This window comes from Oncorhynchus mykiss, chromosome 16, assembly GCF_013265735.2.
Source record: "Oncorhynchus mykiss isolate Arlee chromosome 16, USDA_OmykA_1.1, whole genome shotgun sequence".
Lineage (NCBI taxonomy): Eukaryota > Metazoa > Chordata > Actinopteri > Salmoniformes > Salmonidae > Oncorhynchus > Oncorhynchus mykiss.
The window spans coordinates 18,492,553-18,513,183 of NC_048580.1; the positions used below are offsets into that span (position 1 = coordinate 18,492,553).

The 20,631-nt window shown below is 42.8% G+C and overlaps 1 protein-coding gene across 2 annotated transcripts in view; it reads right to left on the bottom strand.

The window, feature by feature from the left end:
* LOC110491502 (src kinase-associated phosphoprotein 1) overlaps window positions 1–19,861 on the bottom strand; it is a 35,337-nt gene extending 15,476 nt beyond the window's left edge. The window contains exons 1-11 of one of the 2 annotated variants that reach the window (XM_021564996.2): window positions 19,581–19,861; window positions 18,228–18,333; window positions 17,759–17,784; window positions 17,457–17,573; window positions 3,863–3,943; window positions 3,691–3,774; window positions 3,441–3,565; window positions 3,269–3,332; window positions 2,276–2,479; window positions 1,623–1,676; window positions 1,151–1,260 (exon numbers count right to left, since the gene is read on the bottom strand). In XM_021564996.2, the coding sequence (XP_021420671.2) occupies window positions 1,151–1,260; window positions 1,623–1,676; window positions 2,276–2,479; window positions 3,269–3,332; window positions 3,441–3,565; window positions 3,691–3,774; window positions 3,863–3,943; window positions 17,457–17,573; window positions 17,759–17,784; window positions 18,228–18,333; window positions 19,581–19,620 (1,011 nt within the window). In that variant the 5' untranslated portion in view covers window positions 19,621–19,861. The remainder of the gene's footprint in view (window positions 1–1,150; window positions 1,261–1,622; window positions 1,677–2,275; window positions 2,480–3,268; window positions 3,333–3,440; window positions 3,566–3,690; window positions 3,775–3,862; window positions 3,944–17,456; window positions 17,574–17,758; window positions 17,785–18,227; window positions 18,334–19,580) is intronic. The other variant, XM_021564995.2, reaches the window with a different exon arrangement.
* Between the last annotated feature and the right edge of the window lie 770 nt (window positions 19,862–20,631).

Below are 20,631 nucleotides of genomic sequence, written 5' to 3' on the forward strand. Positions count from 1 at the left end.
CACCTTGTTCAACTAAGAGTTAATGAACTATTCCACTGGAAGACTGGAAATGATCCTTAACTCTTTCTACAACATGTCAAATAGTACGGCTTATGCATACTGTAAAAAACAGGATATATGATAACACACAAATCCAAGCCTTCCAATACTGCTTCAATCTGCAAACAAGTTCCTGAAAAGCTTAGAGGGCGGCAATGCCCAAATTGCAACACATTGATTTCCAGTAGAGTGGCTGTAACACGTAGATATACTGCATGTTTCTACACAATGGCCATAAAACACAGGGAAATAGATTGAGGGAAAAGAGCTGAGATGGAGGATGCTTCACCTGCAGTTTGTGTTCAACACAGCAGGGGTTTTGCATGGCTGCTCTCTCAATTAACCCTCATGATACAGATACAGACTCAGTAATGAACCCCAATCCCATTATAGAAGATCTGATGGGCATTTCTCCCCCAGTGGCTCAAGGATAGACAATTGAGGGGTTGGAATAGAATAGCATTGATTAGAATAGAATAAAACATAATTGTTTAGAATAGAATAGAATAGAATAGAATCTACACGTAACTACCAAAATAACGGAAACACCATGAATTGTCTTAATAAGGCGTGGGGCCACCACGAGCCAGAACAGCATCAATTCACCTTGGCATGGATTCTACAAGTTTCTGGAACTCTAATGGAGCGATGCAACGCCATTCTTGCACAAGAAATTCCATAATTTGGTGTTTTGTGGATGGTGGGGGAAAACACTGTCTCTGCAAACGCTTCAGAATCTCCCATAAGTGTTCAAATGGGTTGAGATCTGGTGACTGAGATGGCCATGGCATATGGTTCACATAGTTTTTATGCTCATCAAAACATTCAGTGACCTCTCGTGCCCTTTCGATGGGGGTATTGTTTTCCTATGGGAGCATGGCCATAGTAGGCAAAATAATGGCCAGCCCAGAATTTTTATACATAACCCTAAGCATGGTGGGATACCAGTTGCTTAATTAACTCAGAAACCACACCTGTGTGGAAGCATCTGCTTTCAATATACTTTCTATCCCTTGTTTACTCAAGTGTTTCCATTATTTTGGCAATTACCTGTATATAGCATGTTGATGAAGTGCATGAAGGAACTGTGACAGGCCTTGTTGATGCTGACCTTACTGACGATGTAGATGAGGTCACCTCTTTGGAAGGCCAGCTCGTCAGGCTCGTCTGCCTCACAGTCCCACAAGCCCTGGTAGTAATTGGCATAGTCTATGGACCACACTGAGCAAAAACACACAATGCTGTTACCTAAAATATTACACTTGAATCGAAAGTCTAAATATCAAAACACTTTGAATAACTTGAATAGTGAGTACTACCCCTATCAATAACTATATTTATCTGAAAGACACACCTACACACCTCCTCTCTAGAACAGCAGCTTGCTGATATCATATGTCCTTCTTGCCCTCATCTATCTTGTATTAACATAAACAGCTGGCAAATTCTGACAAAGATGGCTTTGTGAAAGAGGAAAAGTTGATACAGATCATTGAAGGGTCATCCAAAATGTTTTTTTTTTAAATGTTTTAAAACTTTTTCCTATTTTGCTGGTCAGTGAATGCTGTGAGTGTGATTCAAACCTGGGTTCGTGCTCTTCTCACTGATCTCCTCAATGGATCCTGGAATGTCATCCTCTGGAAAACAGAATGAAAACAAAAGAGACGAGACATTTAAAAAAACTTTCCTGAAACAAAATCATGCACTTTCTGTGTTGTGGAGATGTAGGGTACAGCCTGTCTTCCCACCACCTCCCTTGGCCCTCCAGTGCCTTTTAAGAAAATCTGAGAGCAACCAAAGAAGGGGAGAGAGATTTATTGGTGACAGGGTGAAAAAGTGAGAAAAAAAACAGACTGTCATTCGTTACACCATCTGTGGCCAGGGTCTACTCTGTACCCATCCCAGATGGCTTTCTTTGGTGAAAATACAATTGCCAAGTCATATTTCTCTCCTACCAATGACTTCAGCAAAGGGGAAACAGAACCTTGTTGTATCTCAAATAGAGGTATGGATGATGACACGGAGAAGTCACCCCCTTTGGTCGTTCTCGGGACCCATTTAGCCACCCACCTGCCTGTGGGACAGTCCTGTACTTCCTCTATAACAACAGCCACACCTCTGACATTCTTATTAGGATAACATGATTTATAATGTGTAATTAGTCTTTGAGTTACAGTGATAGTGATACACCTCCAAGGGGTTATGGGAACGTGTGTCTGTGTGTCTGTTCTCATACCTGGGAGCACCTCGTAGATATCATCCTTTTCCTGTTCCTCCCACTGGCTGGGCTTCCCTTCCTCCTGGCTACTGAGAGAGGCTTTGACCTGCTGGGGCAGGACCGGGTAGGGGGCGGGCCAAGGGGGACGGCTGGCCACCCCCGTCACCCCCTCAATGTCATCATAGGTCTCATCCTCAAAGGGGATAAAGCTGGAACTCAAATCTGCATAGAACACAGGCACAGCATAAATAATGAGCAGAATCTCTGTACAGAGCACAGTATGAGCCACATCCCCTTGAGTACCCATAGGACCCAGAGTAGTAGATGGCATCCGACTTCCCCATTTGATTGTATTTTCAAAAGATCTGTGAAATATCTAGTCATTCTGATGGACATTCGTGGACACCTTTGATGACCAGCCGGGGGGGAAAGGAAGTGAACGATCTCAAATTCACCCAGCATAAACCAACAGCAAACAGGGAGAAAAACTCCCTGTATATCTGGGTCTTGTATAGTAGTAAAAATGGACAAGACAAATGATGTGGTGTCTGTTACTTCCCGCAAGTCAGCCCATTTCAGAGCAGCCGGTGCAGCCTGCCTTTCTCAGACGGAGCAGCGCTGTGATTGCTGGCGACTGGGCACTGCAACACAGGGTATCGGGTCCTCTGTGATACACCATTGGCCAGGAAAAAAATCAATGCCGCTCGAGGATAACCAGAACGTCTACCAATACATTTCCCGTAAGGGGGAAATCGGTTGGGGGTGTGGCCTGCGTGACATGAATTCCTTGTGATGTGGTGGATGAGGAGGTTCGGAAGGCGTCTGGTTGGTCAGTTTGGTGGATGGATATATTTGGGAATGGATATAAATGGTTTATTTCCTGCTCTTTCAGGCCAAAAAGTCAGTGAGGCAATACCAATCTAACAGAGGACAAGAAAACGTACACAATCATCACTATATCCTTTTATAGTACTGTGTCTTTGAAATAGATTTGGAAATATGTTGACATACCTTTCAGGACAAAGTTGATCTGGTCCACCCATTCCATGGCTTCTCGCACACTGCTAGCAGTGAACTGGGGAGGATAGCCACCATCATACAACATGATCGTTAGGTAAAACTGGTACGCTACGAAACATCACTGTGAGGAGTCCCTTGTATTGCTTTTGTACTGCACACCCACCTGGAAGGAGTGTCGGCCAGGGGCACTCAGCTCAAAGCAGGCATTTTTCTTGGAGTCTTTACGTAGGTTGGCCACCATCTCTGCACTGTAACCCTTGATATAGAAGGCGCCCTTCTGCTGCTTGTCTGAAGGAAGAACCGTGTTAACTCAATCTCCTCACCCAAATGTTCACATGTATGAGTTCCAGGCATAAATAACTGTACATGGATCAATTGTATGCCTTAGTGTGATGTGAGCGGTTCAAACCAACCTTTGTCACTCCCAAAGTAGTAGAATATTGTGTTTTTGAGGACACACCATCGCTTTTGCCATTCTAAGCTGAAGAAGCTGTGATCTGCATGGAAAACAGAATGAAAACAAGCATTTGAATGAGCCCTCAACGTGACATATGTGCAACATATCTGACTCCGTAATCTTACTACCTTGTCGTTTCTTCTCCAGGTAGCCTTGTTTCAAGATGTTGCTGAGATCCTGGGCTGCCACCATTTGGATCTCCTCAAAGTCTGTGGAAGATCACAAAGTAGGATGTAAACAAAATCATCAAATCAAATGTGATTGGTCACATACACCTGGTTAGCAGATTTTATTGTGAGTGTAGCGAAATGCTTGTGCTTCTAGTTCCGACAGTACAGTAATATAGAACAAGTAATCTAACAATTCCCCAACAACTATCTAATACACACAAATCTAAAGGGGTGAATGAGAATATGTACATGTAAGTATATGGATGAGCGAGGATATACATGTGATATGAGTAATGTAAGATATGTAAACATTATTAAAGTGGCATTATTTAGAGTGGCATTGTACAAAGTGACTAGTGATCCATTTATTAAAGGGGCCAGTGATTGGGTCTCAATGTAGGCAGCAGCCTCTCCGAGTTAGTGATTGCTGTTTAGCAGTCTGATGGTCTTGAGATAGAAGCTGTTTTTCAGTCTCTCGGTCCCAGCTTTGATGCACCTGTACTGACCTCGCCTTCTGGGTGGTAGCGGTGTGAACAGGTAGTGGCTCGGGTGGTTCTTGTCCTTGCTGATCTTTTGGGCCTTCCTGTTACATCGGGTGGTGTAGGTGTCATGGAGGGCAGGTAGATTGCCCCCAGTGATCCGTTGTGCAGACTGCACCACCCTCTGGAGAGCCTTGCGGTTATGGGCGGTGCAGTTGCCGTACCAGGCGGTGATGCAGCCCAACAGGATGCTCTCAATTGTGCATCTGTAAAGGTTTGTCAGCGTTTTGGGTGACAAGCCACATTTCTTCAGCCTCCTGAGGTTGAAGAGGCGCTGTTGCGCCTTCTTCACCACATTGTCTGTGTGGGTGGACCATTTCAGTTCGTCTGTGATTTGTACGCCAAGGAACTTAAAACTTTCCACCTTCTCCACTGCTGTCCCGTTAATGTGGATGGGGGGTGCTCCCTCTGCTGTTTTCTGAAGTCCACGATCATCTCCTTTGTTTTGTTGATGTCGAGTGGGAGGTTGTTTTCCTGACACCGCACTCCGAGTGCCCTCACCTCCTCCCTGTAGGCTGTCTCGTCATTGTTGGTAATCAAGCCCACTACTGTTGTGTCATCTGCAAACTTGATGATTGAGTTGCAGGCGTGCATGGCCACGCAGTCGTGGGTGAACAGGGAGTACAGGAGGGGGCTGAGCACGCACCATTGTGGGGCCCCAGTGTTGAGGGTCAGCGAAGTGGAGATGTTGTTTCCTACCTTACCCACCTGGGGGAGGCCCGTCAGAAAGTCCAGGACCCAGTTGCACAGGGCGGGGTTGAGACCCAGGGCCTCCAGCTTGATGATGAGCTTGGAAGGTACTATGGTGTTGAATGCTGAGCTGTAGTCAATGAACAGCATTCTTACATAGGTATTCCTTTTGTCCAGATGGAACAGGGCAGTGTGCAGTGTGATGGCGATTGTGTCGTCTGTGGACCTGTTGGGGCGGTATGCAAACTGAAGTGGGTCTAGGGTGACAGGTAAGGGGGAGGTGATATGATTCTTGACTAGTCTCTCAAAGCCCTTTATGATGACAGAAGTGAGTGCTACGGGCGGTAGTCATTTAGTTATCTTTGCCTTCTTGGGCATAGGAACAATGGTAGCCATCTTGAAGCATGCGGGGACAACAGACTGGGATAGGGAGCGATTGAATATGTCCGTAAACACACCAGCCAGCTGGTCTGCACATGCTCTGAGGACGCGGCTAGGGATGCCGTCTGGGCCGGCAGCCTTGTGAGGGTTAACACATTTAAATGTTTTACTCACGTCAGCCACGGAGAAGGGGTGGTGCAGTCCTTGTTAGCAGGCCGCGACGGTGGCACCGTATTATCCTCAAAGCAGGCAAAGAAGATGTTTAGTTTGTCTGGAAGCGTGACGTCGGTGTCCGTGACGTGGCTGGTTTTCTTTTTGTAGTCCATGATTTCCTGTAGACCCTGCCATATACGTCTTGTGTCTGAGCCGTTGAATTGCGACTCCAACTTGTCCCTGTACTGGCATTTCACTTGTTTGATTACATTGCGAAGGGAATAATTACACTGTTTATATTCAGTCATATTCCCAGACCTATTTCCCTGGTTAAATACAGTGGATCGCGCCTTCAGTTTTGAGCGAATTCTGTATTTGTCATGGATATTTGTCATGGGTATTTGTCATGGGCTCCATGTTGAAGATGGTTCTCTCCTGCCCAGAGAGCAGTAACAGGCCACACTGCGGCAGGCCCGGAATCAAATACACCACTGCAGCTTTGGGGAAACTGGGATCAATACATTTACAGCACTTCTGCTGCTATTGCTGTTGTGCTGCAGATGAGCAATGCAGCAGATACGGGGAATGACCAGTATGGGTTTCTGTATGGCTCCCTGGCCTGGAGCTCCAGTCATACATTGACTATGCACCTCAGAGGCCTTTAGGTGTGTGCTATTAACTGACCCGGGATCTAACAAATGTGCTACAGAGAGCCGTACCATGTTACAAGCGTAGCAGTGTAAATTAAGGGCATTTAAACATCCACTACATCTTAAATGGCCATTCCTTGTCTCACTTTAGGATTACATGTAGGATTCCACAGTTGACTGGAATTCAACCAAGGTGCCTGTCCTCCTGAACATGGCAAAACAAAACTCAAATCTGATTCTCAATTGATCTTTCTTCGACCTAGTTACCAAGGAGGGAGGATGGGGGAACAGGTGGCCTCCTTTGGTTTGGAGTGCAGGAGCCGTTTAAAACCCATTTATACTAGTCTGGGTGACCTTTCATTCAGACTCTTGATGACAGGGAAAGAGGCCTGGAATCCATCCCCTTTGAACCAGACCTTGACATCCTAAGAACAAAACCAAACACGCCGCGCCACAACTGTGTCTTCTTGTCCAAACAAAGTATATGTTTAGCCAAGAGGAGCCTCTCTCTCGTTTATTATAAAACCCAAAACACGAGAGAGGAGGAGAGAGAGCTGGTAGCCTGGAGACTGCACTTCTCCCCTAGCCAAAATGTCTGTGCCTATCTGCTCCTGTCGTTTTAGTGTAGGCAAATTAATCTGGTCCAGAGTGCAATGGATTCAAAGTCATATCTGAACGTTATGCCATATAAGAACCATTAGAGAGTCATGTTATAAGCCAACGTGTAACAAGGTAACCCTTCACTGTCCGCTGTACCTCGCAGGTCCTACTGAAATATGAGGCGGTCACAGCTCAGAGTGAGGCCCCAGACACCTCATGACAGTAACACACTCTCATACGTCACCCTGCTTTGTGGATGACTGACACGTGTCAGCATCTGGTGCTAAGCCGCTACAGACTGTTTTGTCAAAGAGAACCTGATTGAGTCCATCATAACAAAAAGCCCGTCGTTAGGCTTCCCCCGCCTCATCCATCCAGTGCTCTGTTCATTTATCTAGGCCTGCTTCCCGGTCACGGCACCTTTCATCTGTCTACTTCCTTCCATCTTCATTTATTTCAAAGGTCATGCCCAGTTAATAGTCAAGGAGATATATAAAGTCGACACAGGGACGGGACTGTTAGATCTGCATGAATCAGTAAACAACACAGCTACGGCTTGACCAAAGAGAGCTCTTTGACCAGGCCTCATGGTATAAAGCATGTGTTTCATACTGGGTTTCAAAGATATCGGAACGGTCAGGGAATTGCTTGTAAGAATCAGAATCAGCTTTATTCAACCAAGTACATTTACACATAGAATTTTACTTGGCAATATGGATCTGCTAGTGATAGACAGCATTTCGAGACAGAGTTATAGATCGAGGACCAAATTTGCCAACAGTTAAGGGGCTGGGGTTTTGAATGATTATTGTATGGTTCAGGGTTCTACCACAAGGTAGCACCTGTTAAGTTTGCATACTGTGCATTCAGAAATCCTACTCCTCTGACATGTTATTGATCCCACCCCTCTGTATGACATATGCTGATTGGCTGACAGCAAGCAATACCTCATCTTATGAAAATACTTATCAACAGCTATAACAATGTATCTACTCTTGGTTTGAGTCAAATGTTAATAAGACTGATTAAAAACATGTATGATTCACATAAACCCTAAATACAGAATCCAACATGTTTAAATTATGATTTTTCTTAACAGACGAACACATAAAGAAGCAAAGAGAGGATATTTTCTCCAAACTGAAAGCTAATGAAGGCATCACCCAAATTCCAGATAGAGGCTGATCTTCTATCAACCGTAGATTACATTATCAATTATTCAGCTCTATGCATCTACTTCATTTTCGTTATTTTCCTGTTTTAATTAGTGTCATTCACATTATTTATATTGTTATTAATAACACAGCTATACACACCTACAAAAATCCCATGTTAACCCCTAAACCAACGTGATATAGGATGCATGTGAGCTGCCTTAGCAGTGTCATGGCCACTCTCTCTCATTTGGTTATCCCCCCCCCCCCCCCCCCCCCCCCCCTCAGTCTCAGCATGACGCTACGAGCTCAGCAGTTGATCCAGCAAGAAACGCTTGATTTATGTGATAATGACCAGAAAGAGTTAATGTGGTCGCCCATTAAAATCCACTTTAGTTATGCTGCAAGTCAATCAGAGGCTGGCTTTTTAGTGAATCAAAATGAAGGCAAATGGTAGGTGGGAGGACTAACATTTTATATCTATACAGCTATAACGCAACAAATATGTTGGGAAAATAATACATGATTTAAAGAGGCTTTTGTTGCTGCAGGATGAGGAGAAATCACACCAAAATGTAGGGTATTTGATGTTCCCACTTATTTCGCAATTTTTCTTTCATCTGTAAAAAAAAACAAAAAAAAAAACATTACCCATCTGCATGAAGCATTGCTAATGACAGGGTGTAGGCAGAGGAAGCGAGATCACATGGGGTGAGGGCAATGCTACAACAGACAGGAAGATTTACATTGAGTCACATGGAAATCTGGAGGTAGGCTTGCCTGGTGTGCAGGGTGCTGCCCAGACTCAGTGTGTCGGCTCAATCTGAAACCACCCTGAGTAGGTGTCAACATTAGCCTGGGTTAAATTACTCATCATTACCTGGAGGGCCATGCCTTACACAGCTGCCAACAGGAGAGGACTTTTTCCTGTTTGCGTTTAGGTGAGCCAAAATGGGTGTGTCCCAGACCGGTCCAAGCTGGTCCAGGTGGGTTAGTAGAGCAGGTGAATTGATGACACAACTCTTTACAGATTGGGTAGGAACCATACTGTTTCTTCTCAGTTTAGTCCTTGGATCTCTGGCGCCAGCCTCTTCCCCTGTGTCTTTTGCTGTGGGAGATACTGCATTGTGTTGTAGCGGAGATACAACGGGGCCAAGACCTGAACTCCGTGTGAACCCTGGTGATGAGGTGAACAAGAAGGCACAGGGAGCCCTCCCCCACCAGGGCTAGGGGGGCTGGAGTAGGAGGGAGGAATGCGGCTTTGGGAGACACAGCGAGTGTGACTGCGATCCCTTCCGACGCTGTCCTTGATTAGGAAAAAGGGTCTACTAAGTGCACCCTCAACCCGCCCAGAGCTCCATCTGCACACAGACCAGGCTAAATGGAGACATTTCTCCTCATTACACGAGAGCCTCCTCCTTCCCTGTGTGTGCATCCCTCCACAAAGACACCATCAGGGGGGAGTAGGAGAGAGACAGAGAGGCTCTGAGGTTAAAGACCAAATGTCCTCCCTGCCCCCTTCTCCAACCAGTGATCTGATTATGATTTCACTCATCGATACGTAGAGCATATAGAATTCATCTTGTAATGCACGCATCTGAGCAAAAGCATACATTACATTAGTAGAGGTCCATGTTTTTTTTAAAAATGTAAACGGAATGTATGTCATGTATCTGTACTGTGACGGCAACGAGAGGTCGAATAATGCAAAGCAAGGATGAAAATCTTCGCCCCTGTATGAAGATTCCTCCTCCCAGTGGCTCTGAGAGGGAGCAGATCGCTTGTCTTTGTGTGTCTCTCTGCAGGGTAATAATATTATGTCAGTCCTGCCAGGCTTTGGCGCTTTCACATTCCCCATGCCAGTGTTCAGGCCAGGGCCAGAGGGAGAAATATTACGATGTGACATCGTGTTCCCCCTGGGTAGCAATAAGGAGCGACTGCAGCGCCCTAAATTCCCTCTCATAGATTAACAACCACTATTCAAATACTTAACTGCAGATATAAGAATCCTCAAATCACAGGGAATGGCTTTCAGCTGCCTCACTGACACTTGGAAAAAACTACAGTGGGGATATAGACCGCAACAACAGAGGAGCACAGCCAACAGGAGAGCTTGTCTGTTTGTGATAAAACACTGGTGATAGTGGCAAGTCAATGAGGGAGCATTGGGTGAAGATGTACAAGTCTAGGTCAGCATAGAGTGGGAATAAAAACTGAAATAGGGATTGAGATGGATTCACTACATACTTGCAGTTGCCAGAAAGTTCTCTGTAGACAAAGTGCAATTGTTTTGTTTGAACATTGTGGGTAGCTGAGAAATAGTTGTAAAAAAATTCAAACAAACAAAACATGGGATTAATGTAGAATTGTATCTAAAAAAAATTAAATAAATCCATATTTGGATAAGATAATAATTCATTGCCCCACTAATTGTATATTTTGATATAGGCTATTAAATTAATTGAGTGGTTTTATATTTAAAATATAGCTTATGATCACAGCTTTAAAATGCAATACAATGCTTTTCTCTGAAAATATAAAAGAATATCGTTTTTTTTAAACATCCAAATCTAAATTAAGATTTATCAGCCAGCCAATATGGGAGGGAAAGGTCTAGAACGTTAATGTGTCCTTGATCATGTCATTTGTCTAATGACAATCTCAGTGATTCCTAATTTTGTGGGGAAACATTGATAATTATTAACCATTATAATGTACCAATAGATTTCATTTGATGAGAATCAAGAATAAACTGGTGGAAGATACTATACATAGTTCTGCAATAAATAAATAGCAAATAAACAAGAGTAGGTCTTAAACACATTTCCATCAATGTTTTCTTTTTGCCAACAAGGACATTTTGACCTCAAATTTAGACCTATTGATTAAAATCAACAGCATAATTCAAAACAAAATGAACGGGCTGCTGCTATCTGAATCACGAATCTAACATGTCAGTTTGTAAGTAGAATGTTGTAGTAGGCAAATACTGTATGAATTCAGAATTAGAAAATAATATTTATAGCATTTGCCGAAGGAAAATTTCATTTAAATTAAAGAAAATTAACACGTGTCTGCTGTCAGAAACATGTAAATGATAGCCTACACAATCATTCTTATCACATAGCTGAAACGGAATGCGATGGGTTCGTAAAGTTGACCGTCCACATTTTAAGAAGTAGCCCATACGGTTTTTGAGCATGTTCTAATATAAAATCAGTTTTCAACGGAACGAAATAAAACAAATGGGATTCAAATACTATGCTGCCTTTAGGTTGATTATTTGTACATTATAATAGGCTCCAGAAAATGTGTATGGATTATAGAATATTAATATTTCTTAGACATAATATAGGCTTCACTGAATAAACAACGAAGGCATTTGATTTTTTTAATCAATGTATCATTAATGGTAACATAACTGATCATTTATGAGAACAATAAACACAACAAAACAATAAACATAATTTAGAATATTAGTGTAGAGACAAAAAGCTAATCAAAAAGCTGCTGTTTGTATAGAATAAGCCTGGCTATTTTATTAGATTCAGTCCATTATTTTAGCATTGTGGTGTGCTTACTGATTAGTGGGAGGTTTTACCCCCCAAAAAACATGATTTTTAAATACATTTAACCTATGGGGCGGCAGGTAGCCTAGTGGTTAGAGCGTTGGGCCAGTTGCTAGATCGAAAGGTAAGATCCCCAAGGTAAACATCTGTCGTTCTGCCCCTAAATCATTGAACAAGGAACAAACCCACTTTTCCTAGGCCGTCATTGTAAATAAGAATGTGTTCTTAACTGACTTGCCTGGTTAAATAAAGGTTAAAGAAAATGTATCAACATCATGGAAATATAATGTTGACAGGTAAATCTATCCACATAGGCCTATTTTACACTGAATTGAAATAAAATATTTGACATACCCATTTAAGAAATCTTTTCTCTTATCCTCAGCAATTCTATGCACACTGGCAGATTTTTCACCTAGTCTGCTCGGGGATTCAAACCAGCAACCTTTCAATTACTGACCCAAAGCCTTATCTGTCTTTTAGAAGACAGACAGACGGGTATGCATTAGGACAAACTCCCAAACTCAGGATGAATCCTCTCATGACTATTATGAGTAGAACAATCTAATATTACCACTGTGTTGTTCCAGGATCAGGTGTGTTCTTTTCCACATGCACAGAGTAATCACGTATCATTTCCCTGAGATAAGGGTAAGTTACAACACAGGCCACAATAAATCATTGGAGATCATTTCCATTGTAAATAAACACTCTGCTCACAGGCACATGGTTCCACACAGAGGCAACGCTGTCACCCTGGCACACACAGTGCGATTGGCTCTCCAGAGGTATCCCTGGTGATCCAGAGGTATCCCTGATGATCCAGAGGTATCCCTGGTGAATAAGAGGGATGCTTCTTCCTCAGCATCCTCAAATAACTCCACACGGGCATGTTAATGACTTCAAATTGCTACATTACAGCCACAATTAAACAAAGGAATCCCAGAGGTGTCAGGAGCTGTTGTGTCACTGTCTGTACAGGCCAACACGTCTCTCCAATCTCCATTTATTTCCCTAAGAAATCAGCGGGGCCACCTTGGCTTAGCATCGAAACTTCATTCATCTCCAGAAATAGATTCCGGTGGAGAGCAAAATCAAATTCTAATTTGCAAGGCAGGAGAGAGAGGCGCCGGAGTGAATGCAAGAGGTACCTGGGAAGGCTAACCTCTGGGTGAACCCAGTGCATCTGATAGTTTTACTATTTGTCTGTGACATTGACAGCTAAGGGGGAGATTAGAACCACCCAGCCTGGGCTTCCCACTCTGCATGCTGTCTATGTAGACTGTTACCAGCCCATTTTCTTATGGAATACGCCAGGAAGGGCCAATTATGCAGGTACTAGATTACATTTCGACCTGGCGAAATGTGGACGCTATACTGTCCATTACGGGCAATGTGAGCGCCTATTACGTCTAGGAGACTTGCTAGTGCGTTGTGGATTGGTATGGTTAACGGGCGTTTAAACCGCAGGCTCCAGCTCCGAAGGTCGCGTTTCCAATCCTAGTGCCGCTTTTCCCAAATCTTAATCCTTAATTGAACCACTCGGAATGAATCCCTAACCCTAACCTTATATTTTTTACTACAAAACAACACGCGACATTTTCACATATGTTTATGTTGGGGTGGTGCTAGAGATTATGAATATGAAGTAGAACATTTCAATTACGCCGCGGGTTGGTGTTTTGTTCGAGAATGGGTGGACTGTTACACATCGATATTCTCAATGCCTGTTTTCACTGTGTGTTTTACCAAATACTTACACCAGAGGGGAGAGGTACTCTAATTAAGAAAAACAATTAAACAAGGGAAGTTAAGGAGAAAGCTGAAACAAAATAGATTTTTACAGGAGGAGACAGAAAACAACATGGCAACGCTTGGAGTGGGGGCGAGGAGACGTGAGTGATGGATGCCCCTCAGTTAGACAGTCAAAATCCCCCCTTCAAGCAGTCATCTCCTCTTGCTAGGCAGCATGAGTGCGGGAGCGAGAGAGAGAGCTGGAGATTAATAGTCTAAACAGGGAGAGAGGGTGCAGAGGGAGAGCGAAGATGGAGAAAAGGAGCAGAGAAAGAAACGACTAGCATCTGCAGCAGCACAGTAGCCCCGGGGGAACAGCGTGAACCTTTGAACCCCGATGGCTGGGCCAGCATGATGGCGAGCCTGTTCCAGTCTTGTAATGTGTTTCTCAACGACTACAGCAGAGGAGGAGAGTGAGGGAAAAGGAGAGAGTGAAGGAGAAAGGGGGAAAAAAAGATGGTCATTAACACGTAATGTGCGTCCTGCAAGTGCACCAATGAACACTGGAAAATGAATCTCCCAGCAGCTCTGTTATCTGAAGGGTGGGTATTTCCAAGCCAAAGAAACGTAGATCTATGGAGTTTCCATGGGCAGCCAGATCAATATTCTAGACAGGGTAACTCTAGACCAGGGATGGGCAACTTTGATGGAGGTGGGGGCCACCAAAAGTCTGAACTCATCATTAGGGGCCGCAGTGGTTCACGGGTCTGCGTACCCACATCCAAAACCACACATGCAGTCAGAGCCGGCCCTAGCCATGTTTAGATAGCTGGCCGCTAGACTTATTCACCAATCCAAAACATTTTGGCTGTCAGTGACTGGCATAATCAGAGAAAAACTGCTGATGCCCAACCGAATTTCGAAATTGCACCTTGTGTTTTCTACTATTCTAACTCTCCACAGTAAGTTGAGACCCCGACTGAGTTCCCGTGGGCCTCCAGTTTACCCAGCCCTGCTCAAGACAGGTTCGGAAGTTTGACAGGTCGACCAGCTAAGAAGCCAGGGGTCAGAAGTTCACTCAGTGGATAGGTAGCATGGCCACTTCCTGTACAGGGAGAATTCAGGGTCTGTTTCTCACCGAAGTGCTGAGTACTGTATGAAATTCAGCGAAGTACCAGCTAAAATAAAAAAAGAATCTGGATCTGAGGTACAACAGCTTCCTCCACTAAAACCACAAACTTTACAGAGGCCATTCAAGGTCTTGCTACAGCCCCACATATCATTATTTATTTACGTTCTGTGTTACAGCTTTGACTGGGTCAGGAACATCTCTAGATATACAACCCACAAACCTTTCTTTTTTTATGTTATTCAATGTAATTTTGTTCTCAATAGCATAGTTAGAATATAATTGAAAGTACACCTGTTGAACTCTCTCTGCACTAAATTAGACCAATCAAAAACTCAAACAATTTTATGCCGGCACACTCTTTGGAAATGAACATTCTAGATTGATACGCTAATGACCCAATTGAAGAAAAATGAGATCCAACTGAACTAAAATGGTTATCTTGGCCTTTTTCCTGTTGGACGTGATTGGTGCAGGAAATCGTGTTGGCACTGGCAGAGCTGGAGCCTGCTGCCCATTGTCTCTGATATCTGTCACAGTCAGCAGACACAAGGGCCCAACGCCACCTGTATTCTCTGATACCACACAGTACCTCTGCCTTCCCCTGTTTCTAACAAACATATCTTTCTCACCACTCAGACGTGTTTGTCCATAGATCATACTCATCAAATGGATCAACAAACAGACACTAATCATCTGGTGAGATACCAATTTGAGAGCTGGAGTTGGTTTCTGCTTGAACTGGTCATGTATGCTTTCAACAACAAATATGTGCACTGTGAATCGACGTTAGATGTTTTATTACTAAATTAATAATCGAGACCTTTTCTCTACACCTGAACAAATATGGGAGATAACAATGTATGAAAACAATCCTTATGACCACAAAAACGTTGATATATAAAAAATAAATAAAATACTCTGACTGCTCCTGATACAATGCTCCTGCAATACTGGCATCGCCTCGGCTACCACCCAATGGCCACAAAACAAACACACCATCCCTATACTTTTTTTAAGACAGATTGTAAACTTGACCCTGCAAAACGGCATGCCAAGGCTCATAGTACTTCGACCCCCATCTACTGCTTCCCTCCCTCCACTTTGCAAGTCCTCCTCACACTGGGGGAGTACTGGGTGGTGATGGGGGCTGTTGTCAACCAGACTGGGGCTGGGGTGAGGCTGCAGGCACGGTCAGGTCAACCGTGCAGTCGATGGGTGAAACACAGTTCACATTACCATGCAGACACAGAGGAAAACAATGGAGGATCCATCTGTTCCTGTCAGCCATTACAAATCTGGTGTCAGCCAGTCCACTGGACCCAGCTTTTCAAAAGTTATCTATCTGGATTTCGGCTATCGGATAGGATTAAATGTATAGAAATATACTGAATAGAACGGGACTCCCCATTCAAGTCAATGACTTGTCCGTTCTATTCATTCTATTTCTATGCATTTAATCCTATCCAATTGGTGAAATCCAGATAGAGACCTTTTGAGGAACTGGGCCATGGAGAAAACAAGCCAGGCCATTTAGTGAAATAACAGTAGGTGTTATGTTTCCTACCTGGATTGAACACACTTTTTCAACACAGGTTAGGGAGCAGAGAAGTTGAGGCAGTCAACTCCCAAGTCAAATACCAACTGTCATGGTTCTCCTGAACAGGAACTGAACCCATATCATCAATATTTTCCTATTCTTACTTTTGATATTCTTTCAATCATTGTACATTTGTTCAATTGTTTTAGGATAAAGGTTACCTTGTTTGATATCATAAGGCTAAATAGAAAAAGTTGGGATTGTTACTGAGGCAAAAGCAAAAGTTGACCTCCTATAGGCAATTGTGACTAGACTAGAACGGGTGACTAGAACGGCAGTACTCCTAAAATCAGTCATGCATATCCAGCTTCTGTAATTAAACCATTAATACATTTTCTTCCTAAAATGTAAAATGATTCCATTGGCTCATCATTTCATTATTTTCACACACACCCTCTTCCTTTAAAATGGACTGCCCTGCAAAGCGGGTAAAGCCATATCTGTAATTTACTCTGGCTAGTGAACAGACAGTGAACTAAGAACTCCAGTTGCCCTTTGGTGCAGACAGTTAGTTCAGGAAGCAACGGTGTACAACCAATGAGGAAAAAGCACAGTCAAACAGACCTTTGAAAATAGATATTGCAACATGCTAAATTCACAAAGTGGAGAAGTTATATGTAGGAATGCCCATCATCATCATCATGGGACACCCAAGGCTCTAGGTGAGTCATTGTGTCACTTCTGAACAACCAGTCAAGTACTACCATGTCTCATAGAACCAGAGATAGTGAAAGAGAGAGGAAGAGAGAGAGAAGAGAGAGAATGGAAGACAGAGAGCCAGACAGATAAAGGGAGAGAGATGGAACACACATGGCCCCTCAGGTACAGTGTTGTATTTCAAACTGAATTGGGAGAGGAGACCAGGGTTAGGGTTAATCAATCAGCTAATTAGCCTCGAGCTACAGAGCACACTCTGTGTGGGCTGATCTAAGAGAAACTGACTAGGGCCTATGCCTCCCATCCGATACACACAGAACGAATTCACTGAGGGCTCCAGACTACTCTCACCACTAGAGAGAGCTCTAGGTCACCTATCAGGTCTGTGTGAATACCCCCCCCCCCCCCCCCCCCCCCCCCACCCCATCCTCATCCTCACCCTTAGTATTCCCACCAACACTCCATTCATTCAGCAGACCCAACCACTAGAGGGCAAGCTGTTACTTGACACCCCTTCTATGTGCTGATATCTTTCAGGTTAAATGCACAGTAGGAGTCCCTATGTTCCACTTACAAACCCCAAATATAATGTAGCAAACACCCTCAGACATGCTTAGCACATAAGCACGTTGCATTGAGTCACACACACTCACACACGTACACAGCGCACACACACAGAACCAAGCCTTTACTCACATTCGGGAGAGCCCTCGTCCTGGTAGTCAGAGGCCACTGACAGGTCTTCTGAGGGGGCCGAGCGGCCCAGACTGGAGCTCTGGTTGTCATCTGAACTGTCCTCCTGTCTGGACTCAGCTAGGTGGGTAAGAACACTACATCAGGATCGGGAGGCCAGGGGGAGGACTTTCAACAGCACACAGGAAATGCCCTGATATGGCCAAATGGGTTAGCTGCACAAATGTATGTCAATGGCGCACAAAATAGTTATATCCCAAGTAAGGATTCAACCATTTTATGGTGTAAAATATGCAGTCACTTACATCTGAAGGGAAACGCCTGAGGATTTCTGCAAAATAAAAGTGGGGATAAGTTAAATTTAGACTGCAAATTAGGTTATAAGGTTCTTCAGGTGCTTACACTTCTGTCAACGACACCAAACACCCTACTTTGGTTTCCTGCCTCTCAGACCACAGGACACAACCTCTCACAAATAAGTACAACCTTCACCATGCACAGAGTGAAAAGCAGTGAAAGGCTTCCGGTGCAGACATCTCTGATGCAGAGACGATTCATTTCTTCTCATGTGCTTTACTTTCATACCTCTTTTCCTTTCAACAACACATTTCTAAAAATATCATTCTTAACGCTTCTTTCCATCATCAAAAAAGCTTCAGGAAATGTGAACATCTAATGTAAAATTTAAGTGACACAGGTTGTTTCATTATTCTGTGTGTGCATAGGGAGGTAAAGAGGCCAACTAGGAGGAACAGTCTGGTAGGCCTTACGTACCTGGAGTAGATCACCCTGAAGTTATTAAGTAGGACGTCCCGTGTTTCCCTGGCATGTTTACTGAGGTTCTCATCCTGTAGGATATCTGATACAAACAGCTCACAGTCTGAAAGACGAGACAGGCAAGTCACACATCTAATAAGTGGAAGAAAAAAGATATACCTGTACACCTCAATCCTGAGAAGATGTCATATAAAATATATTATGATTTACTAAGTGGCCATTTAGGATATTTTGTCATTCATTACCTGGAGCATGAACTCTTACAGAAATGCACATCATTTTAAGTGCCTCAAGCCATACTATGATACTATGATCTCTTCCATTATAATTTCCACCTTGACATGTAATCACAAACTGTATTCCAAGTCACAAGCATATCAGAAACAATGTTATCTTTCATGCTGGACCAGGAAAAACAAGTTGAACTACAGCGCTTGTTTAGATTTCTTTGTTTCCTATAATTGTAATATTACCAGGGGTGAAAGTACTTAAGTAAAAAAAATACTTTAAAGTACTACAGTAGTTTATTGGGTATCTGTACTTTACTGGTTTGCTTAATATAAAGAATTTGACGTATACATTTTAATTTGACTTAAGTATTACAATTGAGTACTTTTCCCACTACTGTACTTAAGTACTTTTAAAACCAGATACTTTTAGACTTTTACTCATGTAGTACTTTACTGGGTGAGTTTTACTTTTACTTTAGTCATTTTCTATTATGGTATCTTTACTTTACTCAAGTATATTAATTTAGTACTTTTTCCACCACTTATTATCACATTAAGGCGTTGACATATGCAAATATTTGTCAAAGGGCCAAGTCAGGTTGCTCAGTAGTACATGCAAATACGGCAGATGCCAGTGTTCATGTTTGCAAACATTGACAGTTACTCTACAGTGTGAATCAGATGGCAATCTATGAGGAATATCCATAAGGAACTAACTAAAAATCTGTAATATTATCTTGTCATAAAGACGATAGAATATGAAATACAGTAAGGCACATGCAGTTATTCACAGAGCCACTGTAGATAAAAGCATAGTAACAAGTCCAGATGGTTTGATCACTTTGAACATAAACCACTGAATTCTGTAGCACATTATAATAATGTTGACAGACATGTGCAGTGCCTTATTGGCATTTTAAGTTGTAGCAATTCAAAACTATCAGTAGGCCTACATATAGCAGTAAAGTTATACAATGTGTCCTCTTACAATGATTCTAGTTATAAGAAAGACAAATATATCGAAAATCGCACAGTATATGATTTTCTATTCCATCCTTATGATAATATTCTTACATTAAATCATACTGCTTAAAATCAATAGAAATATATCTAACATTACCATTCAAAAGCCTCCTAACTTCTTCAGAGACTGTCCCCATCCTTCCATCAAAGTGCCAGAGGAATTTTCAGACAAATGTTGATAAAGTCAATCAAAACTATACTTTTTGAAAAGTTATGGAATCTGTGTAGACCGGACTCCAGTCATATTGTAACAGTTCCCTGCTTGAAATGAAAGCATGTGGATACTCACACACTATACTAATACACTCATGCAACACCTGTACACTTTTGTTACAAAAACTATTTCCGTGCATGCATCCAATGCAAAATAAGAATTTCAAAAATGGGGCGGAGCATGATGTGACTAAATGCTTCCTCTGAATGATGTTGTTCAGTTGTTAGGTCTATATCACCTCGTCACATCAGTTTGTTCAAAGTCCCTGTATGCATCCAACTTCAAGTATGAATAAAGCCTTTGTTCACACTGCAGGCCATAATCCTCAATTCAGATTTGTTTTTCACATTCATTTTGGGATACTGACTGTCCAAACTGAAAGTTAGAAGTTACCAAAACGAATGTGTGTTCAGCCACCAGTAACTCGCTAACATGGATACGCTAGTTGTCATAGTAACGAAGGGTGTTGTGCAGTATTGTAGACTGATTGGGTGGAGGTGTTTGTGCATGCTACCAAAGACAGTACGATCACGCTTGTAGGCAATATCATGGCGGCGTTTATTAGCTAAACTCATGCGCAGAAACACGTCTAACAGAGAAAAATATATATTAAAAAACGCGTCGAACAGTCGTCTCTCGCTGAACTGAACGTCAAATCAAAGGCAATCCTTCGATATAAAGTTGTTGTTGACGAAAATGAAAACGTGTCAGTTTGTCACTTTCAGAAGTTGGAGTAATAACATGTTCAACTACTTAAGAAAGGTTGTGCCTTTAGATTTCGAGAAAATTAACAGCTAAGGAATAATTTTTCACTTCTCTAATTGATTTTATGCAATGTTGCGTCTATGGGTTTAGAAATTCTAGCTGTGTTCGAATACCAATACTAACATACTGTATACAAATACATACTTAATGAGTATATACTACATACTAT